The sequence below is a fragment of the Lagopus leucura genome, unplaced genomic scaffold (genome assembly GCF_019238085.1).
Source record: "Lagopus leucura isolate 7727_CA_CO unplaced genomic scaffold, USGS_WTPT01 Super-Scaffold_100029, whole genome shotgun sequence".
NCBI lineage: Eukaryota > Metazoa > Chordata > Aves > Galliformes > Phasianidae > Lagopus > Lagopus leucura.
This window is the reverse complement of record NW_024962280.1, coordinates 4,085,200-4,112,037: the sequence shown is the minus strand read 5'-3', so window position 1 is coordinate 4,112,037 and position 26,838 is coordinate 4,085,200. Positions and strand designations below refer to the sequence as shown.

General features: G+C 46.0%; 2 protein-coding genes across 4 annotated transcripts; both read right to left on the bottom strand.

Moving 5' to 3' along the window:
• Positions 1–798: 798 nt before the first annotated feature.
• Positions 799–9,041, bottom strand: CLDN11 (claudin 11). Of its 2 annotated transcripts, none has more exons than XM_042881245.1 (3): positions 8,808–9,041; positions 6,762–6,926; positions 799–1,879 (listed from the first exon to the last, which is right to left on the bottom strand). In XM_042881245.1, exons 1-3 carry the CDS (start codon positions 9,031–9,033, stop codon positions 1,647–1,649), a joined length of 624 nt encoding a protein of 207 aa, XP_042737179.1. In that variant the 5' UTR covers positions 9,034–9,041; the 3' UTR covers positions 799–1,646. The 2 variants fall into 2 exon arrangements, with proteins under 2 accessions (XP_042737179.1, XP_042737180.1); XM_042881246.1 differs by lacking the exon at positions 8,808–9,041 and adding an exon at positions 7,261–7,308.
• A 1,583-nt stretch (positions 9,042–10,624) lies between these two features.
• SKIL (SKI like proto-oncogene) lies at positions 10,625–26,433 on the bottom strand. Of its 2 annotated transcripts, XM_042881269.1 has the most exons (7): positions 26,166–26,433; positions 24,613–25,867; positions 21,874–21,971; positions 20,678–20,916; positions 20,209–20,450; positions 18,884–19,108; positions 10,625–15,637 (listed from the first exon to the last, which is right to left on the bottom strand). In XM_042881269.1, the coding sequence occupies exons 2-7, from the start codon at positions 25,717–25,719 to the stop codon at positions 15,476–15,478; spliced, it is 2,073 nt and encodes a 690-aa protein (XP_042737203.1). In that variant the 5' UTR covers positions 25,720–25,867; positions 26,166–26,433; the 3' UTR covers positions 10,625–15,475. The 2 variants fall into 2 exon arrangements, with proteins under 2 accessions (XP_042737203.1, XP_042737204.1); XM_042881270.1 differs by lacking the exon at positions 26,166–26,433 and having other exon boundaries at positions 24,613–26,159.
• Between the last annotated feature and the right edge of the window lie 405 nt (positions 26,434–26,838).

The window sequence follows — 26,838 nt, the reverse complement described above, 5'->3', positions numbered from 1 at the left end:
GGCCTGGGTCCTTATCTCCATGCTGTCGCAGAGGGAGTGCAGCCATCCTCATTCTCTCCCTTTAGCTGCTCCCATTTCAGCCTCACATCTTCCTAGGGCAAAATGTGGGGCTGCAGCATCCGTGGCCGTAGTTGGGCTCTCCAACCAAAGCAGGCCATGGATGGGGAGATTCTGATGGATGAATGAGCACATGCCAGCACACCAAGGCTTGTCATACTGCCCTGTTTGCAGATCCCTTCCCACCACCCCAAACCTCCTAGTGACATCTCTGCTTGTGCACACAGCTCCGGGCTCTCCCCTTGCTTCAGCCCCAGGGCTGAAGTGTGCACCAATTACGTGGAGTGAGTTAACAGCCCTGGGAACTGATGGGGCTTGGTATCACAGTAATTGCTGCAGCCTCCAGTGAGGACAGAGCTGGATCTTGATCTTACATGGTTTGAATTAAGAGTAATGACCCCAGAGCACACTTAAACTTGAGTTCAGAGCAACAAGATTTTGGACTTCTCCAATGGGTTTCTAAGCCTCCTGGATGGGAAAAATGCCACAAACCCCAACCCTGGGATAAAACAAGGAACAACACACAAGGCTGCAGTTGGTTCCAAGCAGGAAGGTTAGCTGGCTTTTGAATACTCTCCCAAAAGCAAAGGCAGCCTTGAATCCGCAGCAGAGCAGAACTTCTCATCTCAAATTGCTTTCAAAAAAACCCTTCAAAATCATTAGGAAACTGCGTCATGGAAAAGCTAGCCATGGAAGCACACAGGAAGGAAGGAAAAGGAGAAGGCAGAGCCGCAGATACTCTGTTATTTATTGTACAGTATTTCAGTTGAAGTACAAAGGCATCATCAGTATTCACCAGAATTGCATTGTGACAGTGTAACTGTGTGTTAAAAACATGCTACAGAACGGTGAACACAGATTTGTGGGATGAAAGCAAATGTAAATGTAAAAAACACATTTTTAGTAACTGATCTGTACAAAGAAAAAAAAATGGAAAAAAAAAACCCAAAAAACAAAACAACACTAAAAAAGAGTGTGGGGATTAGAGCCCCCAGAGTCATTGGAACTATATACAGACACTGTTACGTATCGCAACGTTAGGACCTTTGGGTTCTGTTTCCTTCATACTGATGACCCGGGGAGTGGGGGAAACAATGTTACTAAAACGATCGAATCCATACAAAAGTATTTACAGAGAAAGGCAGAAAAAATCCCCTACTGTTCCAAAAGAGAAACATTTGCCTGTTGGGAGGGTGCACCTCCCTCAGCCCTTGCTCCCAGACTGTGCCAGAGCGGTGACCTCGGGGACTGGAAAGCAAATGGGGACGTGCAGGAGCCCTCGGCAGCGGGGAAGTGCCTCTCACGTCTGCTTTGCTGCTTTAAGCTCTCTTGATGAGCAGTAAAATAAAAAACCCCAAACCCACCTGAGGCCCACACACCACCCCTGGGGCAGGAGGATGGGGAGGGTGAAACAGGTAGGAGTGGGGGCTGGGGCTTGTTTTCCAGAGAAGGGGACAACAGTGAGGACAACAACACCTGGGACTGCCGGGCGCTTGGGCTGCTGCTTTAAAACCTTTCCGGGGAGCACAACAGCAGCGAGTGCCAGGAGAAGTGAACCCATGGTGTGCAGACCCAGCAGATATGGGAGCTCAGACGTGGGCACTCTTAGCATGGGTGGGGGAGCTGGAGCCCGAGGCGTAGTAGAAGCGATTCTCGCCGAAGGTCTGAGCGTCCCCCGAGCAGCAGACGATGACGCAGCCACCAAAGAGGCAGAGGGCAGAGCCGATCCAGCCCGTGTACAGCGAGTATCCAAAGCTCATGATGGTGGTTTCACGGTGGGCGCAGACGGGGAACCAGATGGTGGCTACCACACCGCACATGGCTGGGGAGACAGGAGGGGAAGAGCCGATCACAGAAATGCAGAATCAATAGGGTTGGAAAAGACCTCTATGATCATCCAGTCCAACCTTCAGCACGACACTGAGTGTGGGATCAGCAGGAAACCCAGCAAGCCCAGGGGATGGAGCATCCATCCTTCCTTGGCCCCCCAAGACAACCCACACACCATTAGACGCGTGAAGCTTGGAGTTAGTCTCCTGCAGCTTGTATTTCCTCTGGAGGATGGCGAGGAGCCCATTCCCACACTGATCCAATGGGGAATACAACAGCATTGGCTTCAGGACTTCTGGTGCCAGAGCAGGAGAGGGGTGGGGATGCCTGAGCTGGGAGAGGTGGGGAAGGACCAGCAATAAGAAGTAGAGCAACCACTGCTTGATTCAACCTGAGCTGGCAACGAAGGCTGAAGAATGAAAGTCAGCTCTGAAACTGGTGCTCTGGAGAGCTGCGTGTTCAGAAGGAGCTGGGAGCAGAAAATCACAGAAGCCTCATGCATTGGAGAGGCAGTAAAACCTCAACTCAGAACCAGTTGGAAGGTAGATTCCACTTCCCTGTGGAAAACAGGGTCAGGTGGTGGTGGCAATGCAGCGAGGCTTCTCAAAGACCTAGTGAAAAGAGTCGGAGGGAGCACAGCGTTCAGCTTGGAGCCCACAGAGCACAACTACTGAGGGCTTCTAGTTTTGCTCCAGGCTTTTCCACAAAAGCAGGAAGGTAGCGACAAGGTGAAGAAGATCTCCATACAAAAATCCATCCCTGCGTTCTCCCTGCGTCACCCCGCTCCCTGCCCTCACCCTGCACGGCCCTGCATGCAGCAGAGCCGATGGCGTTAACCACCTACAGGAGCAGGTCCTAAAACAATACCCTTTATGGCCCGCACATCTGAGAGGAATGAATCCGTCAATATTGACTTGCCTCCGGGACAAGCTGTGCAGGACTCCATCCTTGTGGCTATCAGAGAATCGGAGCAAAACAATAACAGGGCTGTGGCAGCACTACAGATCTCCTCCGACCGCACTGAGAGAGATCTGGAGGCGGTGTCAAAAAGTTAAGGTTGCAAAAGGGGGAGAAAAAGGGGCAGAGAAAAAATAAAACTGTTTGGTTAAAGTGGAAAACAAACCATTGCTGCTGGCCGGTACAGCAGAAAGCCCATCCCCAATCGCTGCGGTTATTATGAGAAAAAATATTTTCTTATGGAAAAGAGAAGAACGCTCAGAGGATGCTAATGAAGCCAGCAATGACTTGGGGCCTCCTCAAAGCAAGGGCCCTGCAGCTCTGGGAGGGGGTTGTGGGGAAGGAGGGCTGCCCCTGCTGCAGCTCGTGAGCCTCCAGAGAGGGGTCGGATGGGAATCTGCGAAGCATTCTAATGGGCTCCAGCATAAAGCTGCTTTGTTGTCCGAAAGGACACAATCATCTTTTCTTCTTCTGTCCACAGTAAATATATATATACATTGGTGTCCATAGACTATAAGAGCCTTATCCCCTCAGACCCTCCCCCACGGCGCAGCGGAGCGGACAAGGGGAGCTCTCGGGGACACCAGGACAATGGCATCTCTTGTGCAGTGGGGCAGCCACATGTAGCACCACCTTATCATCGTGCTGACAATGCTCGAAAGCTGGAAGGCCGGCCAAGGGCTGAGCGGAGCTCAGTGCAGCTGCTGGTGATCCCAGTGGGGAGGAGGAACGCACTGGGATGGCTGCTGCAGTCAGTGCAGTTTGGCAGAAAGCAAGAGGAGCAGCTCGAATCCCATAGACTTCTACTACATCTTCCCCATTGGCACCACCTGTCCCTGTGTCCCACATCCCAGTGGGTCCCAGTTCCTTCTGACCGTGCACCTGATCCATGGAGCTGAATCTCTTAACATTTGCCATTATAGGCATGGTTTAATCCAGCACTGGAAGCGCACGTAGAATCATTAAGGTTGGAAAAGACCTCAAAGATTACCCAGTTCAACCATCCACTGATCGTGTTCATAATCTGCCCTCCCAAAGCACAGAGTTGCTTTATGGAGGTTATGCAAGTGTTTAGATTCTGCTTTCCCTCCTGCCCTGAGCCACCTGCCCACGGGGAACACACAAGTACTGCAGTTCAAGCCATAGATTGGGTGCCATTGATTTGCTGGTTGGACTTGATGAGCTTGAAGGTTTTTTTCAAACACAAGTTGTTCAATGATTCTGTCATTTCTTCTAGGGGAAGCAGTGTGACTTACAGAGGTCTCTTAGTGCCCACAGCTTCCCAGAAGGAAAAAAGAAAAAGAAACAAAAAAGAAAAAAGCACTTTTGAACCTTGTTTATCTTGGGATAGAATCCTCTGAGAGAAAGCAATATCCAGAGGAATATATTAATACCATCTATTTAGAAGACAGTAGCTAACATGGTCAGCTGGCAGTGGTAAATCCCAGTAACTAACATATTTTCCATCTGTTTATCATCCTCAGGTCCCTCATTTCCCCACGGGGAAAAGATCACTTGGGTACCAGCACGGGGTCCCCCAAATTAGCACCAACAATATGGGATGGGACGGGTTTTTCCATCAACATTTCACTGGAGATGTTTTCATAGCAGCTCAAAGCAAACCACCACCGACAGCTGTGCGCAGCCATAAATCAATTCCCTTGGTCAGATAGGATCAAGCAAAGGCATAAATACATCAGCATACAGGATAGGAGGGTGTGCACACATGCTGCACTCTGCGGCCTGCTATTATCAGTGTACAGGAAAATCAATGGAATATCTGAGCCCATTGTTTTCCTGGCAAGTTTTCAACTATTTTTTTGTTTCTCTCTCTTTTTCTCTCCGCGATTCCACGCTGTGTTTCAAACCCTTCTTTCCTTTTTAACAATTTCTGTCCTAAATGCCATCTTCTCCCTGAGCAACACACAACATTTGCCATGGAGCCAACTCCAGTGATTGCATCCCCACTCGATATATCTGCAGAGTTTGTGGGTCTGGATTTGTTTTCTTCTAACCAGATCTCTGGGAGCTGCGCTCAAGCCTTGATGTTGGGGGGAAAACACAGAAAACCACGAGTGAGACATCAGTGGCCAGAGAATAAATAAGAACAGCCCATGACAGAAAGACTTTTAAGCCAGCATTATGTCTTCTGAGGCCTGACATTCATTCTTATTGAATGCTCTGGAATGGTGACACTTCATTTTTCCAACAACAGATCATTAATCAGCTTAAACAATGTCAAAGTCCCAAGCTCTGTGCATTACTCTCTTTCCAAGGGGACTGATTTGCTAACCAGCCTGGAAAAACAAATGGGTTCTGTACGAAAAAGTGTGGGTTGGTTATTTTTTGTGAAAAGTTTAGGAGCCAAAGAAACACGTTGATCCTTTATCATTGCCCAGATCACACAGGGATAACAACCAGCAACAAGGCCAAACCTGACCCAAAGTGCACCTGATAACCTTCATCCTTGTTATCTCTTCTCACTGGCCTTCCACCATGGCAGGACCAGACCCAAAGCCCTGCTTCACCCCGACAGAGCTCTGGGGTTTCACTTGTTCTCATGCAGTGTGACTCATTGTAGTCACTGCCACGTCTGCTGCTCCTGCAATCCTGCTGCCCCACCGCAAAGCAGATTTAGGAGCAGTGCTCTCAGCCACGCAAAATTAGGCTGGTCTACAGCACAGCTCTTCTTGCCCAAAACTAACATTTTCCATTTGTTTGCCATGAAGCGCAGCTCTGGTGGGACTCCCTCAGCTCCCAGACCAGAGATAACAGCAGAACAGACTCTCCTGTTGCTACAGTGTCGCTGACAGCATGAAAAAAACCCTTTTGTTCACTGCCAAGGCCAGGTCTGTGACTGGAGGTTTCAGGACAGGGATAAGGGACACATTCCCAGAGCTCTCCAGTGTGACTGCAACTGACAGGATGTCCTTAGCAGGCCTGTAGAGCTGATGTTAGCATTTCCACCTGTAGCAACAGCCCCTTAAAGCCCACAGCTATTGGAAGACCTCCTTGGTGTCACTCTTAAATTTCAGACATTGACTCATCCTAACTGTTCCTCACTGGAGCACAGGGGCTTTGTAGGAGGAAGACACAGAATCATAAATGCTGGAAAAGATATCTAGGACCACCAAGTCTGACCCCAACCCATTTCCCCATGCCCACGTCCCTCAGTGCCGCATCCCCACAGCTCTGAACCAGGGACGGTGACCCCACCACTCTCTGGGCAGCTGTGCCACTGCATCACTGCTCTTTATCAGAAGCAATGTTTCCTAATACCCTGAACCTCCCCTGGTCCTATCGCTGGGAGAAGAGACCAACCCCCACCTCACTTGTTTTTAACGTTATTCAAACTGGTAGAACGGTAGAAGTGCCAAAGCTGGGTGGTGGGGACCTCCCACCAGAGTACGGAGGGATCTGCTGCACAGGGCTCCATCCCTCCTTGTCCCCATGCCTCCCCAGCTGGAGACATGCAGCTCCATGTGGCACCCACTTGAAAAAAACCTCAGGAGAAGCAGAAGAAAGAGGAGCAGGGTGATGTCAGCGCTGGCTGCCGGCAAGCAGCAGAGCCGCACAAAGGAGCCACTCTCCCTCTGCCCCCTCCTCTGCCAAGCAGACGGGTGAAAACAAGGCCCCGCAGCCTGTGGCTGGGGTGACGAGGCCTCAAGAACACGCAGGTGCCGTGTTGGGGACAATGAGCTTCACAGGCTGAGCTGCACAAAACAATCTCCTCCGCGGGCTCCGCGGATGGGAAGAAATCCCAAGGACAAGGCTGGCAGGAGGCACAGGGCTGCATCCCCCCCGGCGCCTGGCTGCCTCCTTGCCGATGTCCTAAAGGAGCAGCACCCAGTGCCCATAGATCTGCCCCTCCCTGTCACACACCGCACCATCCCAAAGCAGAGGAGGCCATGCCTTACCCAGGAGGATGATGAGGATCCCCCCCAGCTGGGAGCGGCGGTACTTGGCGGCGCCGGGCTCGTGGCCCATCCGGATGCAGGGCAGCACGGTGATGAGCAGGAAGATGGCAGGGAGGCCCAGCACGGAGGCGGCGATCATCAGCGCTCGGCACGCCTGGACATAGCCTGCGGGTGGGGTGAGAAAGAGGATCTGGGTTATTTGGCTCAAAAGGAGGAGAACTTTGGGCAAGCGTTGCTGCCCCAGGAGCTCCCAACACCTTCACAGAGTGCAAGCGATGGATTCTGTGGTTCTACGTAACCCTTTGTGTAAGCAAATCCCCAGCAGGCGTGAGACAGTCAGTGTGCAGCTCAGAGATGTGCGAGGCCAACAGTTTCCATGGAGCAAGGAATGTCTTCCCAGCAAGATGTTGGGAGATCATGAAGCTGGGAAAGATGGCAGTGAGTGAAACAGCTGGGAAAGATGGCAGTGAGTGAAACAGCTGGGAAGGGGTTTTCCTACAGCTTTTCAGCCTTGGAGCAGCCACACTATTCCTCAGGACTCTATGCACACACGGGGTGCCCCAAGCTTTCATCACCAGCACAGCTTTCCTGCCCTGGAGCAGCCAGGAGCAGCAGGTCGTGGGGCTGCACGTGGCAGTGTTCCTTAACTCCTGTTCCAGTGTTCCCTAAGGAGTTAAGGGCAGAAAGTGAGACCTAAACAAAGGAGATGGCAATGCCCAGCATGGCCTCTGTGTAACCAGTCCCAGGTAAACAAGCATACAAACAATACATTCCAGCTTAAGGACTTGGCTCGGTGGAGGACTCCAAACACAGTTCAGCTGGAGGGAGGGAACCAACAGGGATCCCATGGGCAGCAAAAGGGCTCAGAGTGGGTACGGGCAGAAGGATCGCACTTTGTGATCTGCTTCTGCCGCAGCGAAACACTGCTTTCTTTTGGGGGAAGGCTTTATTTTCTCATTTATAAAGTTTAATTCAATGTTTTGTCAAGATAAGCCATTTTCCTGCCTGCTGCGCTGGATCAAAGTGAACAACAGTAGCTATAAGGAAGGCAAGTCTACTGAACTGCCAGTATTGACAGGGAGAACAGGAGCTGGTCTGAGAGGTCCAGCACTGCCAACCCCTGTGTAACAGGGGCTGGGCATTGTATCAGAGGGGATTTCAGGAGTGACCTCTCTAACCACTGTGAAGTTAGTTCCACAATAATTGAAAATAGATAAAGAAGGGAAAGATGAACAAAAAACAAGGGACATGTATTTCTAACCTACTGGCTTTGGAAGGGGCACCCTGACGAGGTGAAACAGAGCAAAGAAACACCATGGAGTTAACAACAATTGAAATAGGTGAAATAATTAGCTAAAATAACCAGCTAAACTACAGGGACAAGATTACACACAGACCTTGTCAGGTTCAGTTAGCCCCAAAGATGCATTCATCCTGGAGAAACACTTGGCTTAGATTTTACTTTGCAATAAAGTAAATGCCTTATGATTAGAAAGTAAAGAGATCATGCAGGGAACAGACATGACTATGCTAAGAGCTCCGCCATGCAGTAGAGCACAGGGGAAGCACAGGACTGCCAAAAGCAACGACAAACTTCCAAAAGATTAAAAGCCACAGCAGCATTAACAATGGATGCCACGAGATTCATCCTTCTCAGCATCATTTCAAGGAATAGATCCTTCAAATTTGAGTGGTTCATCATCATCACGAGACAGAACTGAAGCACAAAGAACACTAAGATACAAGAGTAGGTTTTGCAACGCAGTCTGGGGATGAGATGGGAAAGGAACAACTTGTTAACAGTTTGTTAAGAGCAGAGGTTGGTAGAATAAGTGGACTTCAATAGCCAGAGATAAATATTGTATAATAAGGACAGCTAGAACCAGCTGTAAGTCAGTGAGCACCCACCGTGTTAGGAGGCACCACTCAATTCTCTGCATTGTTTAAGGAACCACCTTAACGTTGATGGATGGAGCTCCACCATCGACCAGCCTGCAGTGGGGCACAGCCTCGCTCATGAGGTGGGAGGAGAGCCGGGGAGCGTACCTGGCAGGATGAGGATGTCCACCAGCGGCTTGCAGTGGTAAAGGCCCGTCGCCATGACGCAGTCTGCCCACAGCCCCTTGGAGCCCAGCTCGTCCATTTTGCGGCAGGTGGTGATGGTGTAGCCGCAGGTCACCACCCAGTCGTTGGTGGCGGTGGCCACCACCACCCCGATCCACCCGATGAAGCTGCAGACAAACCCGGCCAGGTGCAGGCAGGTGGCCACCATGTCGACGCGCCGGGCTCGCGGGCCGGGACGGGGAGAGCGGGGCTGGGAGAGGCGGCGCGGAACGGGCTGCGACCCGGAGCTGCCGGAGCTGCGAGCAGCCGGGACCGGAGACGCCGGGAAAGGTCGTCGAGCTGCACTGGGCGGCACCGAGCGGCCTCTGCCCCTGGGAGGGGTCGGCGCTGCCTCCGGCCCCGCTCCGTGGGAGGAGCGAAGGGGAGCCCCGACTCGCGCGTCCGTCACCGGGCCGGGGGCGAGCGGGGAGTTGCCGGAGCGGGCAGCGAGACGCGGCTCCGGGGTGCAGCACGGCGGCGCTCCTGAGCTGCAGCCGTCCAGCTACCGTCGCCTCGTGGGCAAATTGGGAAGGAAGCTGGCGGGACGGGGAGCCGAGCAACTGTCGGTGCGATGCCGCGGCCGGGCGCTGCGGCGCGGAGGACCGCTGGTGGGCAGCGGAGGAAACTGCAGCGGTCAGCCGCGTCTCCACCGCTCCTCACCTGCGGCACCGGGTTCATGGAGGAGGCAGCTGCAGGTGGGGTTAATCCTTTCCTCCGCGTACAGAATCACAGAACACAGAATGGCCAGGGTTGGAAGGGACCTCAAGGATCATGAAGCTCCAACCCCTCTCCACATGCAGGGCCACCAACCTCCCCATTTAATACCAGACCAGGCTGCCCAGGGCCCCATCCAACCTGGCCTTGAACACCTCCAGGGATGGACGGGGCATCCACAGCCTCTCTGGGCAGCTGTTCCAGCACCTCACCACTCTCATAGCAAAGAACTTCCCCCTGACATCCAAACTCAATCTTCCCTCCCTCAACTTAAAACCATTTCCCCTCATCCTGCAGTTATCTACGCTTTCAAAGAGCTGATTCCCCTCCTGTCTGTAGGCTCCCTGTAGGTACTGGCAGGCTGCAGTGAGGTCACCCCGCAGCCTGTAGGCACACACCCGGCTGTAGCTGCTCCTTCCTCTCCCCACCCTGCGTGTTTTGCTATTGGAGCTCCCTGATGGCAGGTCGCAGTGTTGAGCATTGTAACCATCCACTGCACAGAATGGAGCCACTGCAGGGTAGTTTTCACCATCAGTAAATAAAAATATTTTTCATCAAATGAAGTACAACACTCACTTCTAACATTAAATGTTTATAGATCTCAGCGCTTGCCGTGGCAACGCGTGTTATCTCTTCATTACCCATCTATTAAGGAGAGGTGTGAACAACTCCAACGTTGCTGGAGGACTTAAGCAGCAACAAAAGCTGTGCACCAGAGAACATGCCAGCTACACAAGTGGTTCTATTTACGTACATCTGAGCTGCAATGCACAGATATCCCACTTCCAGCAGTACCTGCATGGAGCCTCAGGGAAAGCACCCACTGTGAGAGGGCGCTGACTTGGTAGATCTGCTAAAAATATCCATTAGAAAACCGGGGGCCTCCTGCAGGCAGTGGGAATGGTGCAAATTTCAGTGTCATCAGTGTCTTAATTGATTGTAATCAAAGCGAGGAAGACAGTCCCTCCCTGGAGATGCTCCACAGTTTAACACCTTCCTGATGTCTAGCTGGCATTTCAGTGCATGACACCACAAAGACCCGAGTGTTCTGATGGTACAGTTTTTATTTTTGAATCCACAATCTGTACACGTATTTACAAGGCATGAAAATGGATAACAGCACAGAATACAATTGAGGTATAAGCTAAGAGCACAGTATGTCATGTTTCAATAAATATAATTCAAAATTTGTAAACTAAGTGACCAGATAGATGCATTTTGTTTACTAAAACCATATAAAATATCTGTTAATCTCACGTGAGGTAGAGGACAGTTTTGTGTGTCATGTAATGCAACCACAGCAACGCTAACAATAAGACTGTACATCATTGGCAAAGTATTACAAACTGTTGGATGCAGCGATGGATCTCACAGGCTTGCTGTGGTTTGGAATAGTCACCAGCTGCTGCCTCCAGCCCAGCAGAGCGCTGTGTCGCTTTGCAGCCACCTTCTGTAATCCAACACAGTCACACTGGCATGTCAACACCAATAAATACTTTTGAGAGTGAGCGTGAAAACAAAAAGAGATTTTCATCAATCACAGGAAGCAACGTAACTGCAACAAAATATTTCAGACCAACTTGGCGAGCCGTACATCTATTTTAAATGCAGTGTAACTGTGCTTTCCTTTCAGTGAGGTATCTATATTGGAAGAAAACCAGAGAGTCAACTGATGTTGTTACGGAGGCAGTTTTCCAATAACAAAATTTCATACCGTTTGTTTGCTGTGCTTGACGAAGTGCTTTGCTTATTTTTCAAGCATTTCCCAGCAGAACAGCTAACGCTGAACAAAACTGGCTTGCTAAATAATGGAGACACACAACGAGCTCTCATGCCATCTGTGAGCTGCAGCCACTGACGTTCACAAAAGCTGAAAATACGGATCTGTTTTTCAAAGAGATAAGCAAAAAACTGAACATCCTATAAGCTCTCTATAATGAAAACATCGATGAGTACTTCTCACATCAATGAGCAAAACAGAAAACTGAACCTTGCAGCTTATTGCAGCTTGCTGTTGACAGCTGAAATAAAACTACTGGAAGATTTCAAGCACAGATTAACAGGTAGGTGGGATTATTCTTTTGTCAACTTCACCGTATTATAGAAAACTGTTGTGTGGATTAATTACATGAATTAAGTGCAGAAAAAATACAAAGTCGTTCTCTTTGCTGACAGTCAAAATATATGCTCCACAAACAAGTGAACTCAAGGAAGCTGACCACGACAGCCAGCTCCACAGCTAATGCTAGGAAAGTCTTCTGAATAGTCCATAACATGGGACAGCAATCCAACCCCCAAGATAAACCAAGAATGTATGAACAAACAGTTGTGACTTCTAAAACATGGACCGAGCCACATTTTTTTGGGCCACCAGAAGCTTCAAGCTTCCACCCAACTTTTCCTACTTCACTAATTGCATTATGCCTTCACTATATACAAACGATTTTACACCTAAGCTATAATATATTAAATATAGAATAAAATTAGTGGAAGAATGTGAAACAGAACCACATTTATCTGAATTCCCGAGCTCAACGATATGCTTTACAAAAACTGAAACATGAGTTTGGAGATCTGAGATAACATCTCTTCCATCCAGGGTACTGTGAGCGAGGGTACTGCCAGACGGCCAAAGCTGCACGCTGTACTCTCTGAGTTCTCACATCTTCGTGCTCATCAGAGCACACAAAGCATGTGAAAGTCCTTTTTTGTTTTCCTGACACATAGGAGCAAACAGACATTCACCCTGAATCCGAGTTCCAGAAAGTGCACACACAGGCAGCTTTGTTTGCACTCTAGGTGCTCAACCAGGAAACTATTAAAACACTGAACAACTCTAGGCTTTATTTGTATTTTTTTTTTCTCCTCTGAAGACTTAATGCCACAACTATGTGAGAAAGCAACTTTCTGCCTGGAAGATCAGCAAATGAAAGCTGAAGGCAAAACAAAGAGAAATGCATCAGACGAGCATGGCTCAAAGCAAGAACCTAACGACCGAACTGGCTTCTACCATTGAGTGTGTACTTAAGTGAGGGCCCTCAAGTGTTCATTGCAAGATTCTATGTTAGGTTGTAAAACAAACCACTCAATATAACAAGCATAAGGTAGAGAGAAAAGGTCAATGTGGGTTTGTTCTAGAGCTACCAGAGTGTTATTTACAACTCACTCAAAAACTATCTTTCAAAGACCGAACGCACAAAATCTATGGCACAGTTATGTTTACATTATTACTTAAAACCAGTATAAAATTAAGTCTACACGTATGAAAATTATTTATGTAAGCAACCTGAAAGTAATATTGAAGAATTTTAAGAGGATTACAATAATTTAAAACGCATTCTAACTTTAGATTAACTAAATGGAATATTTACAAAGCTATTTTAAGGTCATCTCAACAGATGTCCAGCTAACTTTTTCAGCCAGATGTCTTAAAAGTATTAGGAAGCCTCACCTGCAGCTGGAACTGCTAAAACTCTATGCCAGCTGCTAGAGTTCTTGCAGAAGTGAAAACAGGAGTACAAACTATGGCTGCCTTCAGCAGAAGCTGGTTGGCACAGCAGAAGTGCAGGCTGGGGCAGGGGAAGCCCAGCAATAGCAGCAGCTGCCACAGGTTGAAATCAACCAGAGGTGAAGTGGGAAACCTCAGAGCAAGGAACGTCACACAGACAGGACCTGAATAAAAACTGAAAGTACAGTGCTCTAAGATCATAATCCCATGAGGATTCCATTTGTTTGACAGCTAAGCTACAAACACTGCAGTGAACCCATCACTTCAGCCATATGAAGTGAGTCCGGAGGGCCTTATCTACACTGACAACTGAACAAGTTTGGTTCACAACCCTGATACTGAAAAGCAGCTAGAAATGATAACACCCCAATGAAACCTTCTGGTTTCCCAGGCTGGTGTTTCCTGACTCGTCAATCTAGCTGATCCAGCCTTGAGCTCCAGTGCCTCACATCACTCTTCTACCAACACTGCTGCCATTTTTACTCAGCACATTCGCTTCCTTCCAAACCATTGCTATGCTGTAAAGACAGTCTTTTTTTTTGTTCTGTTTTTAAGCAATAATTTGGAGATGGAGTTGAAGAAGACGTGAAAAACATCATCTGGATCCCCTTTTCTGATCAACATTGCCAAATAAGTTTCATTTCTTTTCATCTAATCTGCCCTAACGATCAGTGTGAATATGACACAGGGTCCATAAAGAAAATCATGCACTGGTATGAAAGACTCATTCTATGACTCCACAACTTGTATCACCTCCTTTCTCACTCAGCTTAAAGAGTTGTGCCATTTTCTATTTCTGTAAAAGAGAGCTAAGAAAGAACTCAGTTTTCATTTTCACTAGTTCAGAATAAACTGATGCCAGTGGATTTTACTAGTGGTTTTATCCAGAATTAATCAACTTCTTTAAGAGAATAATAAACCTAAGCACCTTAAAAAAACCAAACAGCAAACGTAAGCTAGAACACGGGTTAAAATAACGTAGTGAAATAACAGAACTACTGAGATAATTCTAGTCACAATCAGCCAACGTCTGTCAGCGATGTCAAACTTTTGGAAAAGAAGTGCACAGGAGTACCTCTCCATCCAAATCTGTAGTCATGCACTGAATCTACCAGGAATCGGACTGCTGAAGTACTTGAGTAAATGCAATATATACACATAAAGTGGAAATTCTGTACAATGACATATTTCTAAGTGTCAGAGCTCAACAAACATGCTGTATTTCTTAATGCATGGTAACATCACCATGCCATTCAAATGTAGAAACAATCAAACTGATTTTCAAAGTGCTGTATCTTAGAATTCTATTTCTCTAAGCAATTACCACAATGTCAGTTAAGGCCTGTTCTATGTATAGAAAGAAAAATTCACAAGTTAACAGGAAGCTTGAAGTGTAGAGGCTTAAGATACTAAATAAACCAGTAATTTTTTTTTTCTTTTAATAAATATTACTTTTCTTGGAAGCATTGGTACCTGAAAACCAGGCAAGCCAAGGAATCCTACACGTCTGTGCTGGAAGGGACAGTCAAAGATCATCTGGCTGCAAGCTCTGTGCCGTGGCAGGGACACCTTCCACTGCCCCTTGTCCTGCAGCTACCAGACCTGATAAACAGTTTCCTTTAACTGCTATGTACAAGAAAATAAAAACTGAGAATTTTTAGTTTTAGAACATTCCATTTCTGAATGTCATTTTTCCTTAACTTGAAACAACAACAAAAAACCAACACTCCTAATGCTTTGTTCTTCCAGCACGGTGATCAAACACCTGCTCTAAAACTGCTGACTGAGTTGTCAAGTAGCTCACACTGAAAAGGTCAGCCTGACTTCACGTAACAGAATTATGGGAAAACTCATGCTGGTAAATCACTTCTGATAATCATCCATCTACTGTCATGGTGATTTTGAGCATTACCTCACAGCTGCCTTTATTCTTTCCCCGGCTCAGGAACACAAAATTCTCACTGAAAACTCAACTGTTTTTGGCCTTGAAGAAATTAAGATTTTTTTTTTAAGTACTTTTATAACCGGATGTGAAATCGATAATAAAATAAAGATCATCAAACCTGTTTTAACAGACAATGTTAGAAGGCAGAGGGTCCTCAAGGGCTGCATTAGAAATAAACAGAAACCGGGCACTCTAAATCTGAACTTTCTTATTTTTTCATAGTTTGAGAAAAACCAGTACAAATAAATGCAGATTTCCATTGGGTAGGAAAATCTAAAAATGTGTCCCTATCTGTTTGTTTATATATATGTATATCTTCATCTGCACTTGTATGGCAAACAGAAATCTGTAGAGAATACTTCTTATCGCACAGAAACTGCTCACAATTCATTAAAAAATGGAACACCCTGTTTGAAGGACGCAGTCGTGCTTGTTTTCCAACTTCTATTTTCCATTCCCATTTTTTGAAGATTTCAAGATCTGCAGCTTCAATTCTTTTATCATCATCTCCAACTTCTCCCTTGCCTCTCGTTCTTGTCTCAGTTCATCTTGAAGCTCCTGTCTGTCTGCCTCTGCGTGATCCAGTCTCTGTCTCAGTTCTGCTAGCTGTAAGACAGAGGAGAGAGATTTAATTTTAACAAACATATTTGTATTTGACATAACCATTCAAAACCCCGCTGCTAACCACCCTATGAATCAGGTACAAATATCTCAGAAGTATTTATCAGCTCATTTTCCTATGTTCATCAACAAGTACGCAGCTGCCGACCTCACCACAGGCAAACGACATCAATGTGAGAAGTGGCATAAAGATACTACAATAAAAAAAAAAAGCCAGAAGAGCCCAATTTTAAATACACATAAATTCCAGTGATGTGAACTGCCAGACTGCACCGAAGTCAAAAATCTGCTATCAAGCTGTGAGGATGCCTGCGTCAGATCTTTCACAAATCCCAGAATAAATTTTCCACTCCCCAAGTTAATTTCCCTCACCTGACAAAATACTATTTCTTTACTTCAAAAGCTTAATCCATTTCTACAACACCCATAACCATCAATACAGTCTTCTGACATTCTTTAGCATAAATGAAAGTTAGGAAAATGAGATTCAGAAGTGCTTGACCAGAACATCTTGTGCACTGATTTATGTTATTCAAATAGAAACATCAATCCTCCCAAGCTTTTTTGTGAAACGTTCTGTGTTTCAACACGAGAGAATAAATAGGCTTTAATCTATAGAGCACAGTAAATCTCAAATTTCCCCAAGTATGAGGAAGGCTTGAGCAGACTAAATGGCATTGGCTTCTGCTGAAAAGAACGCTTCTCTGATGACACCAAGTAGGTCACTGCATAACGACTGAAGTAGAAACACTGAGTCTTGTCATTTTTGTCTGGGATAATGTAAAACACTGAAACGTTTTCACTTGGAATTTGGTGCCATGCAACCCAGCGAATTGGAATTACTGATCCATAAATACACCCCTCTGCTCTTGCAGCTTAATGGCAATGACATGTGATAGCTTGATTGAGATGCTATATCTCAAGGAAGAATTTAAGTAAAAAAAAGATCCATAAAACATATGACAAACATTCTTTTTTATCTTCTGAAGAGTCCCACTGCAGATTATGCAGTTTAGAAAAGTTACTCATCAAAAAAAAAAAAAGTTCCACACTTAAATGATTATATAGAGAGTAAAGCAAAGATTTTTGCATGAGACTGTCCAACCACTAATGACATCAAGAGAAGAGTGTGAATCCCACGTGTGATGTGTTCAGCTGTTTGTGTCTAATTTGTTACAGCTGGACTTTCAGACTGTACCAAGTAACTCCCCAGTAGAAAATCAGTGGTAAGCCCCAGTGATTCAGAACATGAGTCATCTTAGCTAAACCATGTACAGAAGGGAACCATTAAAATAAAACCAAAAAACAGCTGAACAACCACTGTTTGTCTATGCAGCACATAAATCCCCTACCCAGCATTAAAACAATAAGAAACTACTTTGAATTTATTAGGGTCAGTTCTTTCCCACCAAAACTTCATCACAATAAGATCTGGAAAACTCTGATGAATTTTTCAAGTGTGGCAGAGTTACTGCCAAGCTGCTTATATGTATTACCACCAACAATTACAACAGGGAGACAAAAGCCATTATCTTCTTTGCCATGGGTTTGAGTGGTTGTTTCTTACGAAAAGACCTCACTGAATCTAAAAAGTCCACCTGCACTCATGACTTTGGGCTTCCATCTCAATAATCACTACGTGCACATCCCACTGAAAAAGGAGGCAGCTCATGACAGCAAAGAGAAGCAGGAGCACACAAAAACACTGCTGTTTGCCAGCTGTTGTAAAGTGCTTTTGCACTCTGGTGCACTCTGTGATTTTGCAGAAACGTTATTCAATGGATGTTCATCTTCACCCGTATCATGAGAAGTATTTCAGTGGTTTTTAGACAGCACGAGCCTATTAATGTGAGTCTTCTGACTGGGATGCAGACTGGTGCAGCACAGCAATGCCCACTGCCTGCATGCCACAGCACGCAATACATAAATCAGCATGTCTGTGGTGGAGCTTTTGTTTTCACCTATAAAGAAAGGCTTAAGGACTGCTTACACTGTCCTATTGTGATTGATGGGGTAAAGCAACATTTCAACTGGGGAAGTCAGTAAAGGAGTCAAATAAGGAGGAAGACCTCATGCATCTTCAGAAGAACAAATGTTTACCAAAACTCCAGATCCCTTATTACTCATTCCCTTTAATGTACAAGGAAGGCTTTTCCCAGTCCACAGTTCTCAGAGAGGGCAAGTGGCTTCAAGAAAACATCACATTAAGGCTATTTGAGGTGCAATATATACAGCTTGGGAAAAATAACCGTTGCCAGGACTTCTGTTTAACTCAGGTACATCCAACAACTGCTTGGAACCCATGGTCCAAAACGTACTGTAAGATGTGATAAATGGAGAAAAAGACTCCACTGACACGTTCCAAGTAGCTCTGTAGCACAACTAATAACAGGATAAACTTTCATGGCAGGAACGCATTTAGTATTCTAACATCAAAAGAAACAATCATCCAGACTCCTTGGAGAACAATTTGTGGCTTTTATCCTCTAAAGAAAGGATACACTAAACAGGCCATATCAAACACACTACACACGATCATCTTCATCAACCAGAACATGTCGTTACTTGCAGCAACAGGGCTTGTACCAGATGTTTGGTAAATCAGACCTTAGTCAGAGAAGATTACTTCTGGCAGCAAAGGCCAGGAATCTGTGGAGTGGGATGTCATGAAATTAAATTCATGGGAAGGATTTACGATGCTAGTCTCTGCCCTACTCCCTAAAAATACAAAAACCTGTCTCTCAAGTATAGCCTGTTTCTTATTTTGAGACTGCATGAACAGCAAATATACAAAACTATAATCAAGTGATCATAAAGCTTAAGTTTTAGATTTTGTTTGCTTTAAAAGGCTGTTTTCTGTGACACAGTTCAACGTACTTCAACACGTTTCTATAGCCAAAGCAATCATGCCTAGCTCTGTAACATGGACAAGCCTATACACATTAAACATGGCCTGCTTTGAGTAAGAATGTTATAATCCTTATGTTTAAGATTAATTATTTAACCATTAATATCATACAAATATCTGATGAAGAGAATCCTAACACCTGACAGGTGAAGCGTTTCTGTAAGCTACATTTTAGCTCTGTCTCAATCAAGGGGCAGGGAAGTAAATATGCTATCATTGTGACTAAGATGGAGAAGATGAAACCTTACAGTGGATGAGCAGTAACTCCACATTCACTCATGCACTAAATATGATTTGCTTTGAAACAGACTTTCCCTTCTCACCTGTGCTGCATATTCTGCTTCCTTGTCCTTCTCTGAGCTGGACTCACAGGTACACTTCTGCTTCATCATTTGGTCCAGTTTCCTCTCCAAGTCTCTCTGCTCAAAATAAAACTCTTCCATTCTTTGAGCGTGCTCAGCTTGCAGAGATTCAAGTTCTTTTTGCAAATTCTGCTGCTCTTCACTCAGTTCCTTCATAGCTTTAGAGTTGTTTAACATTTCCACTTCCTGTCAAGACAGATCAGGATCACAAACACCTTGGTTCTAACACCAGAAAAGTGAAAAAACAATCTTGTGATTTAAATATGTAACTGAAAACAATGAGGCAAAAAAGAGCACATTCATCTACTGGTAACAATGGCCTGATAATGGAACTCATCTTCTTATCAATGGTGACGTGCTGTATTCAATTAATATAACATGATCCATACTTTTAAGCACATGGAGCTTCCAGAAACAAATTCACAATGTCCAGCAGTGAACCTCAGAATGTGGTGGCACTGATTTACTACAACATATTCTGAAGACAAAAGAAGTGTCTCATCAGAAAACAGAATAAAAGTGTTTGGTTTCCCTTTCTGTTAACATTTTGATATTTGTAAAAGGGTCTCCATTTTTTTTTTTTTTTGCTTTTTAAATTACCTACAAGCTTTGCCTCCAACAGCAGAACACTTTAAAAGCAGCTGTCCTGGGGCCTTACCTGAGATTGCTGATTCTGAGCTTAATGTTAAAAATAATAATAATAATAATAATAATAGTAATAGGCCTGGTGTACAAATATAAGCAGAAAAGACAGTATTGACTTAATTTAATGCAGAAAACAGAAGTGATGCAAAATCACAAATGAACACCAGTTTCTGATGCCCTCCAAAAAACCCCCTAAAATAAAAGATTCAACAAATAGAGACAGGAAGGTGCCATTATCGCTACGCAGGGCTACGGTAGCATCAATTCCAACTCCTGCATCTTTAAAATCCTAAAAAGTGAAAGATTTCCATAGGACTTACACTATATTTGCCAAAATATTTCTATTTTTGAAAAGGATTCGAAAGTTCAAGCAGTGCTCGTTTGGATATAATGAAATATAATGAAAGCAGCTCCTTGAAGGCAGCTGTTACAAACCGAAAAACCAGCACCAGTTATTAGCAGCTCCAAGCTAACAAACACACAGGATATTAGAGATGTAGCGTCTGGATTCAAGCTGGTGGAAAATTACTTTTGTGCTCCAGTGTTCTAAATGGAAGTCATCCGTGGAAGGATTCTAAACCCAAAAATCTAACATGAGTTTTCTGATGGCAAAATGAAGCTTTTTCACGTTGGCATCGTACCATTTGGAGCTGCTGCTTCCTCCGCAAAATAGTATTTAGTTTCTCTTGCTGTTTGATGTAGGTTTTCATTACTTCTTCCATGATCCTTCCCTTGTCGTCTTCACAGCTGATGTCTTTCATGAGAGTGGGGGACAACGTTCTCCCATCATTACCTACTTCAACACATCTGGAGCCTCTCATGCTTTTGGAAGAAAGACGTTCGGATTTCCCACCTCTTGCAGAATGAGCTGACGCCAGGGGATCTGCAGGTAAAAGAAGGACGTGGCACAATAAGCACAGAAAATCACAGGAATAAAATGCAAAGTAAACTCAAGGTTAGGAAAAGGTCAGAAGAATTTTTGGAGCACCGAAGAGATAACGGATACAGTGACAAAATACCAGCTTGGTGCTGCTCCTTCCAAAGTTACATGCTTGAAAATTAAACTGAAAAGACTTCCATGTAATTCTTTTTCATAGCTTATCTACTCACCTAAACGCTTATGCTGCTCCAGACCAGTTTTCAAGTCAATTTTCTCCTGTTCCTCAAGAGAAAGCTCTGGATAGGAGGCAGGTTTTTTGTGCTTTCCACTAGTGAGCTTTTTCTCTGACATTCCAGATGAAGACTTGATTACCTCAGAAGCTTTGACTGTTGTTTTTGTAACATCCTTGTATTGTGATGCAAGAGATACATTTGGGGCAACCACTTTGTCACACATATAAAGGTAGTAACTGAAAAAGTAGAACAGTGCAATTAAGGATGAAAATGTGCAATAAATGAGAGTACTACGTTTAATTTCACTTCATTTTAAACAGCAAAACTTTCAATAAACGTAAGCTTATCCTTTTTATTTTTTTCCTATACAAAAGGAAATAGTAAAGACTTCATCCTTACTGGTAGATATGGTTTGGAGGCCACAAAAAAAAAAAAAAAAAGCTTATGCAAATGTGACTGATTAAAAACACATCCATACATACATATAAATCACATGGAGTCATCTCTTAAATGCAAAGAGTGAAATTAGAATGCCACCAGATCCAGACTCTCTAGCATCCTCATAATCCTCCTATCAGCAGTGGAGTATGGGAGAAGGGATCAGCACAGTGGTAATGAGCATACTGCTTTTTTAGCAGCAGGGCTGGGCACTGACGGTGCTGGGCAGACCTGGGACCAATACTGGACCTTCTTTTCCACATATACTGACCAGCATTGATGCAGAGTGTGCAATACATTAAGGAAATGCACTCGATTTCTGAAACCTGGAAATTAACCAACAAGTCAGCTGCAGTCATTCCAGCATGGAATAAAGTCTTCAAACAGTTTTGGCAAGTCCTTTTTGAAAAGAAACGCAGTTGCACTCGTGGTAAATAGGCCCTATGCAGCTTTTCACATACGTGCATTATGTTATAATAGGAAAATTAACTTCTGTCATTGCCTGAGAAGCAAAGTCGTAATTACATTTCAATTGTATTTCCTCCTGAAGGACGCCCATACATCACAGCTTGAGTCTCACACCAAAAATCACCCATAAGCAGTTCATTAATATTTACACTAAGAAATGAATTACGAGTTAGGGTGCAATTCTTTTTCGTAACAGTTCAGGTTGCAAATACATTTTTTTCAGCTGAAATTTATGTACTGAAATTACATATGCAATGCTCATCGTGCTGCAAAGGAAATTCAGTTACCTGGGATGGAAGAAGGAAGGTGGCTGAGGATCAGCTTCTGCTTCCTGCTTGATCACAGGATACCACTGCGATAAATCTAGGCTCTGCTGGGAATCCACCTCAAGGAAAACAAAAACCAAGCAGTAATTTGAAGACAGGTTCACGTTAATGACATTTTAACAAACCGTTCTCAGCAGAACGGCACTTCTACCATTAATGCATACACACAAACTGAAAAAGCCACAGGCTTTGACAGAAGTGCATGCTGATGCAAGAGACAGAAGTTTCTTCAATCACCAATTTCCCATTATGAGTAAAGCAGCAACGAAACTGAAAGAAAAGCTCTTTGCATAAAAGCTGTGCTGAGCTCCCAGGACTCTGGCAGAGGCATTGCCACCAGAGACTGGGAGAAACAGAGAGCAGAAACAAAGGTTGTATCACCCCTTGGTAAATAAGCATCTACACATCAAAGCACGCACTTGTCAGATACTTCACTACAAAATGAAATCTGTGAGTAAAAAGCAACCATTAGTGGTGTTACAGAAACACAGCTGGGCAAGGTCACTGCAGTAAGCTAACAACCCTTGGCAGTAAGGAACAGGAGCACCTCAGGTGCATCAGAACACATCATCCTAAAGCACTTCTGCGCATGCAGTGTTTGGGTAGCAATCCTCCTTCTGTTTGTCTCAAAAACCATTTCCAAAATTAAACTTCAGTCAAAGTTGCTGCTGATACTTACTGCTCTGCCACAGTTACTGCTATTTTCAAGTGAGAGGCATCTGGTCCTATCTACAGGACTCGCAGCTGAAAACCTGATTCCTAATTCCATCGTATTAAAATCATCTTGGAACTGGGGAGAAGTCTACAGAAACCCCTAGAAACGTGAACATAAGTGGGTTTTCCCCCAGTGTGATTAGCTGACCACAGCCAGCAGCCACAAAAAATCCATATTCACACACCCAGAAACAGAAACAGATCACAGAACCTCACCTCTGCCAGTCGAGAGGCTGCAGTCACAGCAGCATGGCCTGCATCAGATGGCACTTGACCACAAAAAAAGAGTCAATCCTATCTATATTATTCTGGTCAAAACATCAAGCCTGCTAAATTCAAAGTCTAGCACTGCAACTGCAATGTAACTCCACCCATGCAGTTCCTCAAATCAGCTCCAAAAGGAACAGAAAGGAGACAGGAAACAAGGAAGCTGAGCTCCGAAACAGTGACTTCGTATCAAACCCTTCCCCACCATTTTATCTTTGCTCAAGTTTTCAGTTTTTCTTCCATACCAATTTCATATGCTACTTAATAATAATAACAACAACTACACAGGTCTGTAATGGAAGAATCCAGGAAGGGTTTTTTGCATTTTGTTTGTACCAGTCCAGTCCAAATGACTGCTGCTGTGAACTTCAGCTGTTTTTTCATCTGTCTACAGGAAACTGAAATCGTGGTCAGAAGTCTGCTAACACAAAACAGGAAGCAGCCTCCTGTAGTCACACCTAGAACACACTTCCACTCATGCCACAGCTCATCACCTGCACTGGCACTGCAAGGACAAAGACTGTCATGATAGTGAAGACTCCTTGCTGTGAGCTTACCTGCACCCCCAGCTGACTTGGCATGTGCAAGACTGCCATACAGCAGACTTGTGTGGAAATTTTCTGATAAAAACACAGCAGACTGGCACAGTTGTAGCAACAGCTGCTGCTGCAATAAGCCTTTCTGTAACACTGAATGTCCAGAGCTGTGCTGGAAGGTGTCATCTCACCACACACCCTTCTGGGCTCACCTGCATGGACTGCTTTGAAATCCAAGACAAAACATCCAACAGGTGAACCAGAAAGTTTTAAGTTGAGATTACACTCAATAAAATTGCATATTCTTTGAATGCAAACATCCATGTTGTCATTACCTATGCGTTCCCTCATTTAATGAGCTAGCTGCTCTCCACGTTCCCTACCAGCTCTCCTCTTAAAAAGCCTATTTCTTGCACATAACATGATTATTTCCCCAGCAACATCCAGCATTTATCTGGTGTTTATTATTTAAATTAGAAACCCTTTGAAGGAAAAATAAGGTCTGTATTTTTGAACTGCACTGCAGACTTGCAGCAGTATTTTAGGAAAAAATACTATGTCTATTATTAACCATTGTCAAGATACCATCCTACAGCTCTTTACTTGGACTGCTTCAGAACTCCTCTCTTTTGGCATATTTCTCCATATAACTCGTTTAAACAGAAAGCTACTGCTGAACAAGCAGGCTTTGGGCTTCTAACAGGAGCTTATGGATGAGCCCTCACCCATGTGCAAAGCCATGATGGGTGGCTGGCAGGGCAGGCAGCCGTACACCACGTGTGTGTGTGCAGGCGTGAATGCAATAAATAAAAAACCAATTGGTGACACTTGATTTTCAAGCTCCCTTCTGCATTGTTCAGCTGCTGCAGCACATACCGCATAAACACATCAAAAGATCTCCAAATTAATTCTGAACCTTCCAGAGACGGCTTACTTTAAAACAGAACAAGAACCAACAAAACCAAACCATCTTGAATGAAGTTACTTAGGGCCCAAAGAGGAAAGAAATCACTGTGCCTTTTCATCAGAAATGTATTTCCATGGAGAAGCTCCCTCATGAAATTCACTTAGGCTTGGCTTGACAGGCACTGCCATTTACAAGAGGCAAGCACTGTGCTTCCAGAAGGACCATTTACATGCAGTCAGAGAGGTTTAGGAGTTCTACAAGAGCAGGTGAACTTACTTTTGATCGAGTTCTTTTCTGATTTTTCTCACTAAATTTCTCCTTCATCTCCTCCAAGAGATGCTTCAGCTCCCGCTCCTCCGACGTTCCCAGGTATTTTTGGTTAATATGAAGGTAGCAGTGCCACTTGGCTGACTCGAAGCCCCAGTGGCAGGTCCTCTTGTCGGGGGATCGATGCGAATGCATCACGAAGGTCTGGGGTGAGAACATCCCGTAGCACTCCAGACACTGGATACAGGGGTCGTCGGGAGCAAGGTAGAACTGAGGTGCAAACAAACCCTGGCACTTGCCCAGGCATTCGTGCTCTACTTCGAAGGCACTGCCAGTCTCCTTCAGTTGGGCCAATGTGTTCTTACCAGGGAGAAAGCTGCCATTTTGAGGAAAAGTGCGAGGACGTAGTAAAGCATTGCATAGTCTCTGAGCATCAGTCAGTGTAATCAGCCCGCAGGACGGAGCATTGAACGGAAGAATTCCCAAAACCTTCAGAATATGAAGCTGGTCGGAAGTGCACCTGGAACAGTATATGTACAGTTCATCACACACTGTATTAATCTGCTGCAAAGAAAAGTCTCGAAGAACTGAATTCAACACCTGAGGCAGGCAGAGCCTTTTTTCTCCTCCGACTTTAAAGCAAGAGATGGATTCCCCCTCCAGTACAGTCTGAGTGAGCTCTGTGGAGCTGTCGGGAGGAATGAGCAGCGGAGCAGACAGGATTTGTGGTGATGGAAGAGGCAAGAAGACGGTGGGTGACATGCTCTCCTGGGAATAGCGAGCTGAGAAAGCCGCCGGTCCACCCAGCGAGCTCTGGCTGCTCAAGTGGAATTGTGCCAACGTGTGTTTCAGACCTGGATTTAAATTCAAAGGTTCAGAGATTGAGGAACTGTTTGGCTTGGCACTCTCCCCGTCAGCCTCCACAGAAGTTTCGTCATATTCGTCCAAGTTTTCCTTCTTGATTGTTGGCAGTTTATTTATCACGACTCGTACTTGGCTATTTACGTGCATCTCCGTCATTAGCTTTTTCAGCGGGGGGCTCCCATCCTCCTGGATCCCACTCCTCTTTTGCTCTGAAACGAGTCCTAGAGGGAAATTTGTTTGTGGGCTTTCCATCGCTGAACACCAGAACTTCAGTTAATTACAGTCTCGAATGCACATTTTCCTGCTTGCTTAGACAAAAAACGATTTGAAGCGATCTCGACTGCCGCAGGCACGCCCTGGTTTGCACTCCACTTAATCCTTCGGCCTCCAACAGCAAAACCTGCAACCCATTTTGAACATAAAACTAAGAAATTAAGTCTGCAGAAGTCAAACAGTTTTTCTCTCCTAGTTCTAGAACCATTTGTTCAACTGTCTTATATGTAACCACCGTGATTTGTACACATGGACGTTCTTCATACGCTGCCCAGTCGCACAGCAGCACCTCGGGAACAAACGAGGTGCAGAAGGTCCACTGGGGGCCACTTTTCTCTTCCAAAAACAGACGGCCGTCAAAGCCAGTCCGTACTTCGATATCAAAACACAGAAGCGCTCAGAGCTCCGTCCGATCCCAAACGTACCTGGAGCCACGCGGAAATTCCGCTCGGCACTTTCAGTTCCTGGAGATGGAGCCCAAATCTCCGGGGCCTGCTTTATTGTGCCGCCAACTTCGCGATTTCGCCGCCGCCGCCCGCAGAGCGCCGGCAGCTCGCAGACAAACCCGAGCCGAGCGCCGGCGGTCACCTTTGGCACAGATGTCAGCGCCGCGTGTCACGACTCTCCCACCCCGACTTACGGGCGGTAGGACCGAGGCCGAGGGCCGGATTCCCCCCGCCGCGTCGCGCCGTCAATCCGCGCAGAGCCTGCGAACAGCGAACGGGGTCACGGCGAGCCCGGCAGCGGGGAATGCCCGCCGGGAGCGCCGCGAGGAGCCCCGCCCGCGCCGCCCCCCCAGAGCCCTTCCCGGAAGGGCGCGGGACGCCGCTCCGTGACTCACCTCGGAGCCGGGCGGCCGCGGGCAGCGCTCCCCCCGCCCCCCTTCCCCCGCCCGGCTCCCTCGCTCCGCCGCTCCCTCGCCCGCCGCGCCGCCGCCGCTCCCTCCCCCCGGGCACGGCGCGCCCCTCCCCCGGCCGCCGCCATCCCCTCCCTCGGGCGCTGCCTCCCCTCGCCCTCTCGCTCACCCCCCCCGGCTCTCCTCTCTCGGCACCGCGGGGGTCCCGGCGCCCCGGGATCGGAACGGACGCCGCGCACGCG

Bases quoted from the DNA above. Each gene is read 5' to 3' on its own strand.
- CLDN11 (XM_042881245.1), bottom strand. From the start codon at position 9,033: ATGGTGGCCACCTGCCTGCACCTGGCCGGGTTTGTCTGCAGCTTCATC. The intron at 6,927-8,807 runs GTACGCTCCCCG...CCCCACCCGCAG, and splicing joins GGACATCCTCATCCTGCCAG to GCTATGTCCAGGCGTGCCGA. The intron at 1,880-6,761 runs GTAAGGCATGGC...CTGTCTCCCCAG, and splicing joins GATCCTCATCATCCTCCTGG to CCATGTGCGGTGTGGTAGCC.
- SKIL (XM_042881269.1), bottom strand. From the start codon at position 25,719: ATGGAAAGCCCACAAACAAATTTCCCTCTAGGACTCGTTTCAGAGCAA. The intron at 20,451-20,677 runs GTGAGTAGATAA...TTTTACCTGCAG, and splicing joins GGAGCAGCATAAGCGTTTAG to ATCCCCTGGCGTCAGCTCAT. The intron at 15,638-18,883 runs GTGAGAAGGGAA...TCTGTCTTACAG, and splicing joins AAGCAGAATATGCAGCACAG to CTAGCAGAACTGAGACAGAG.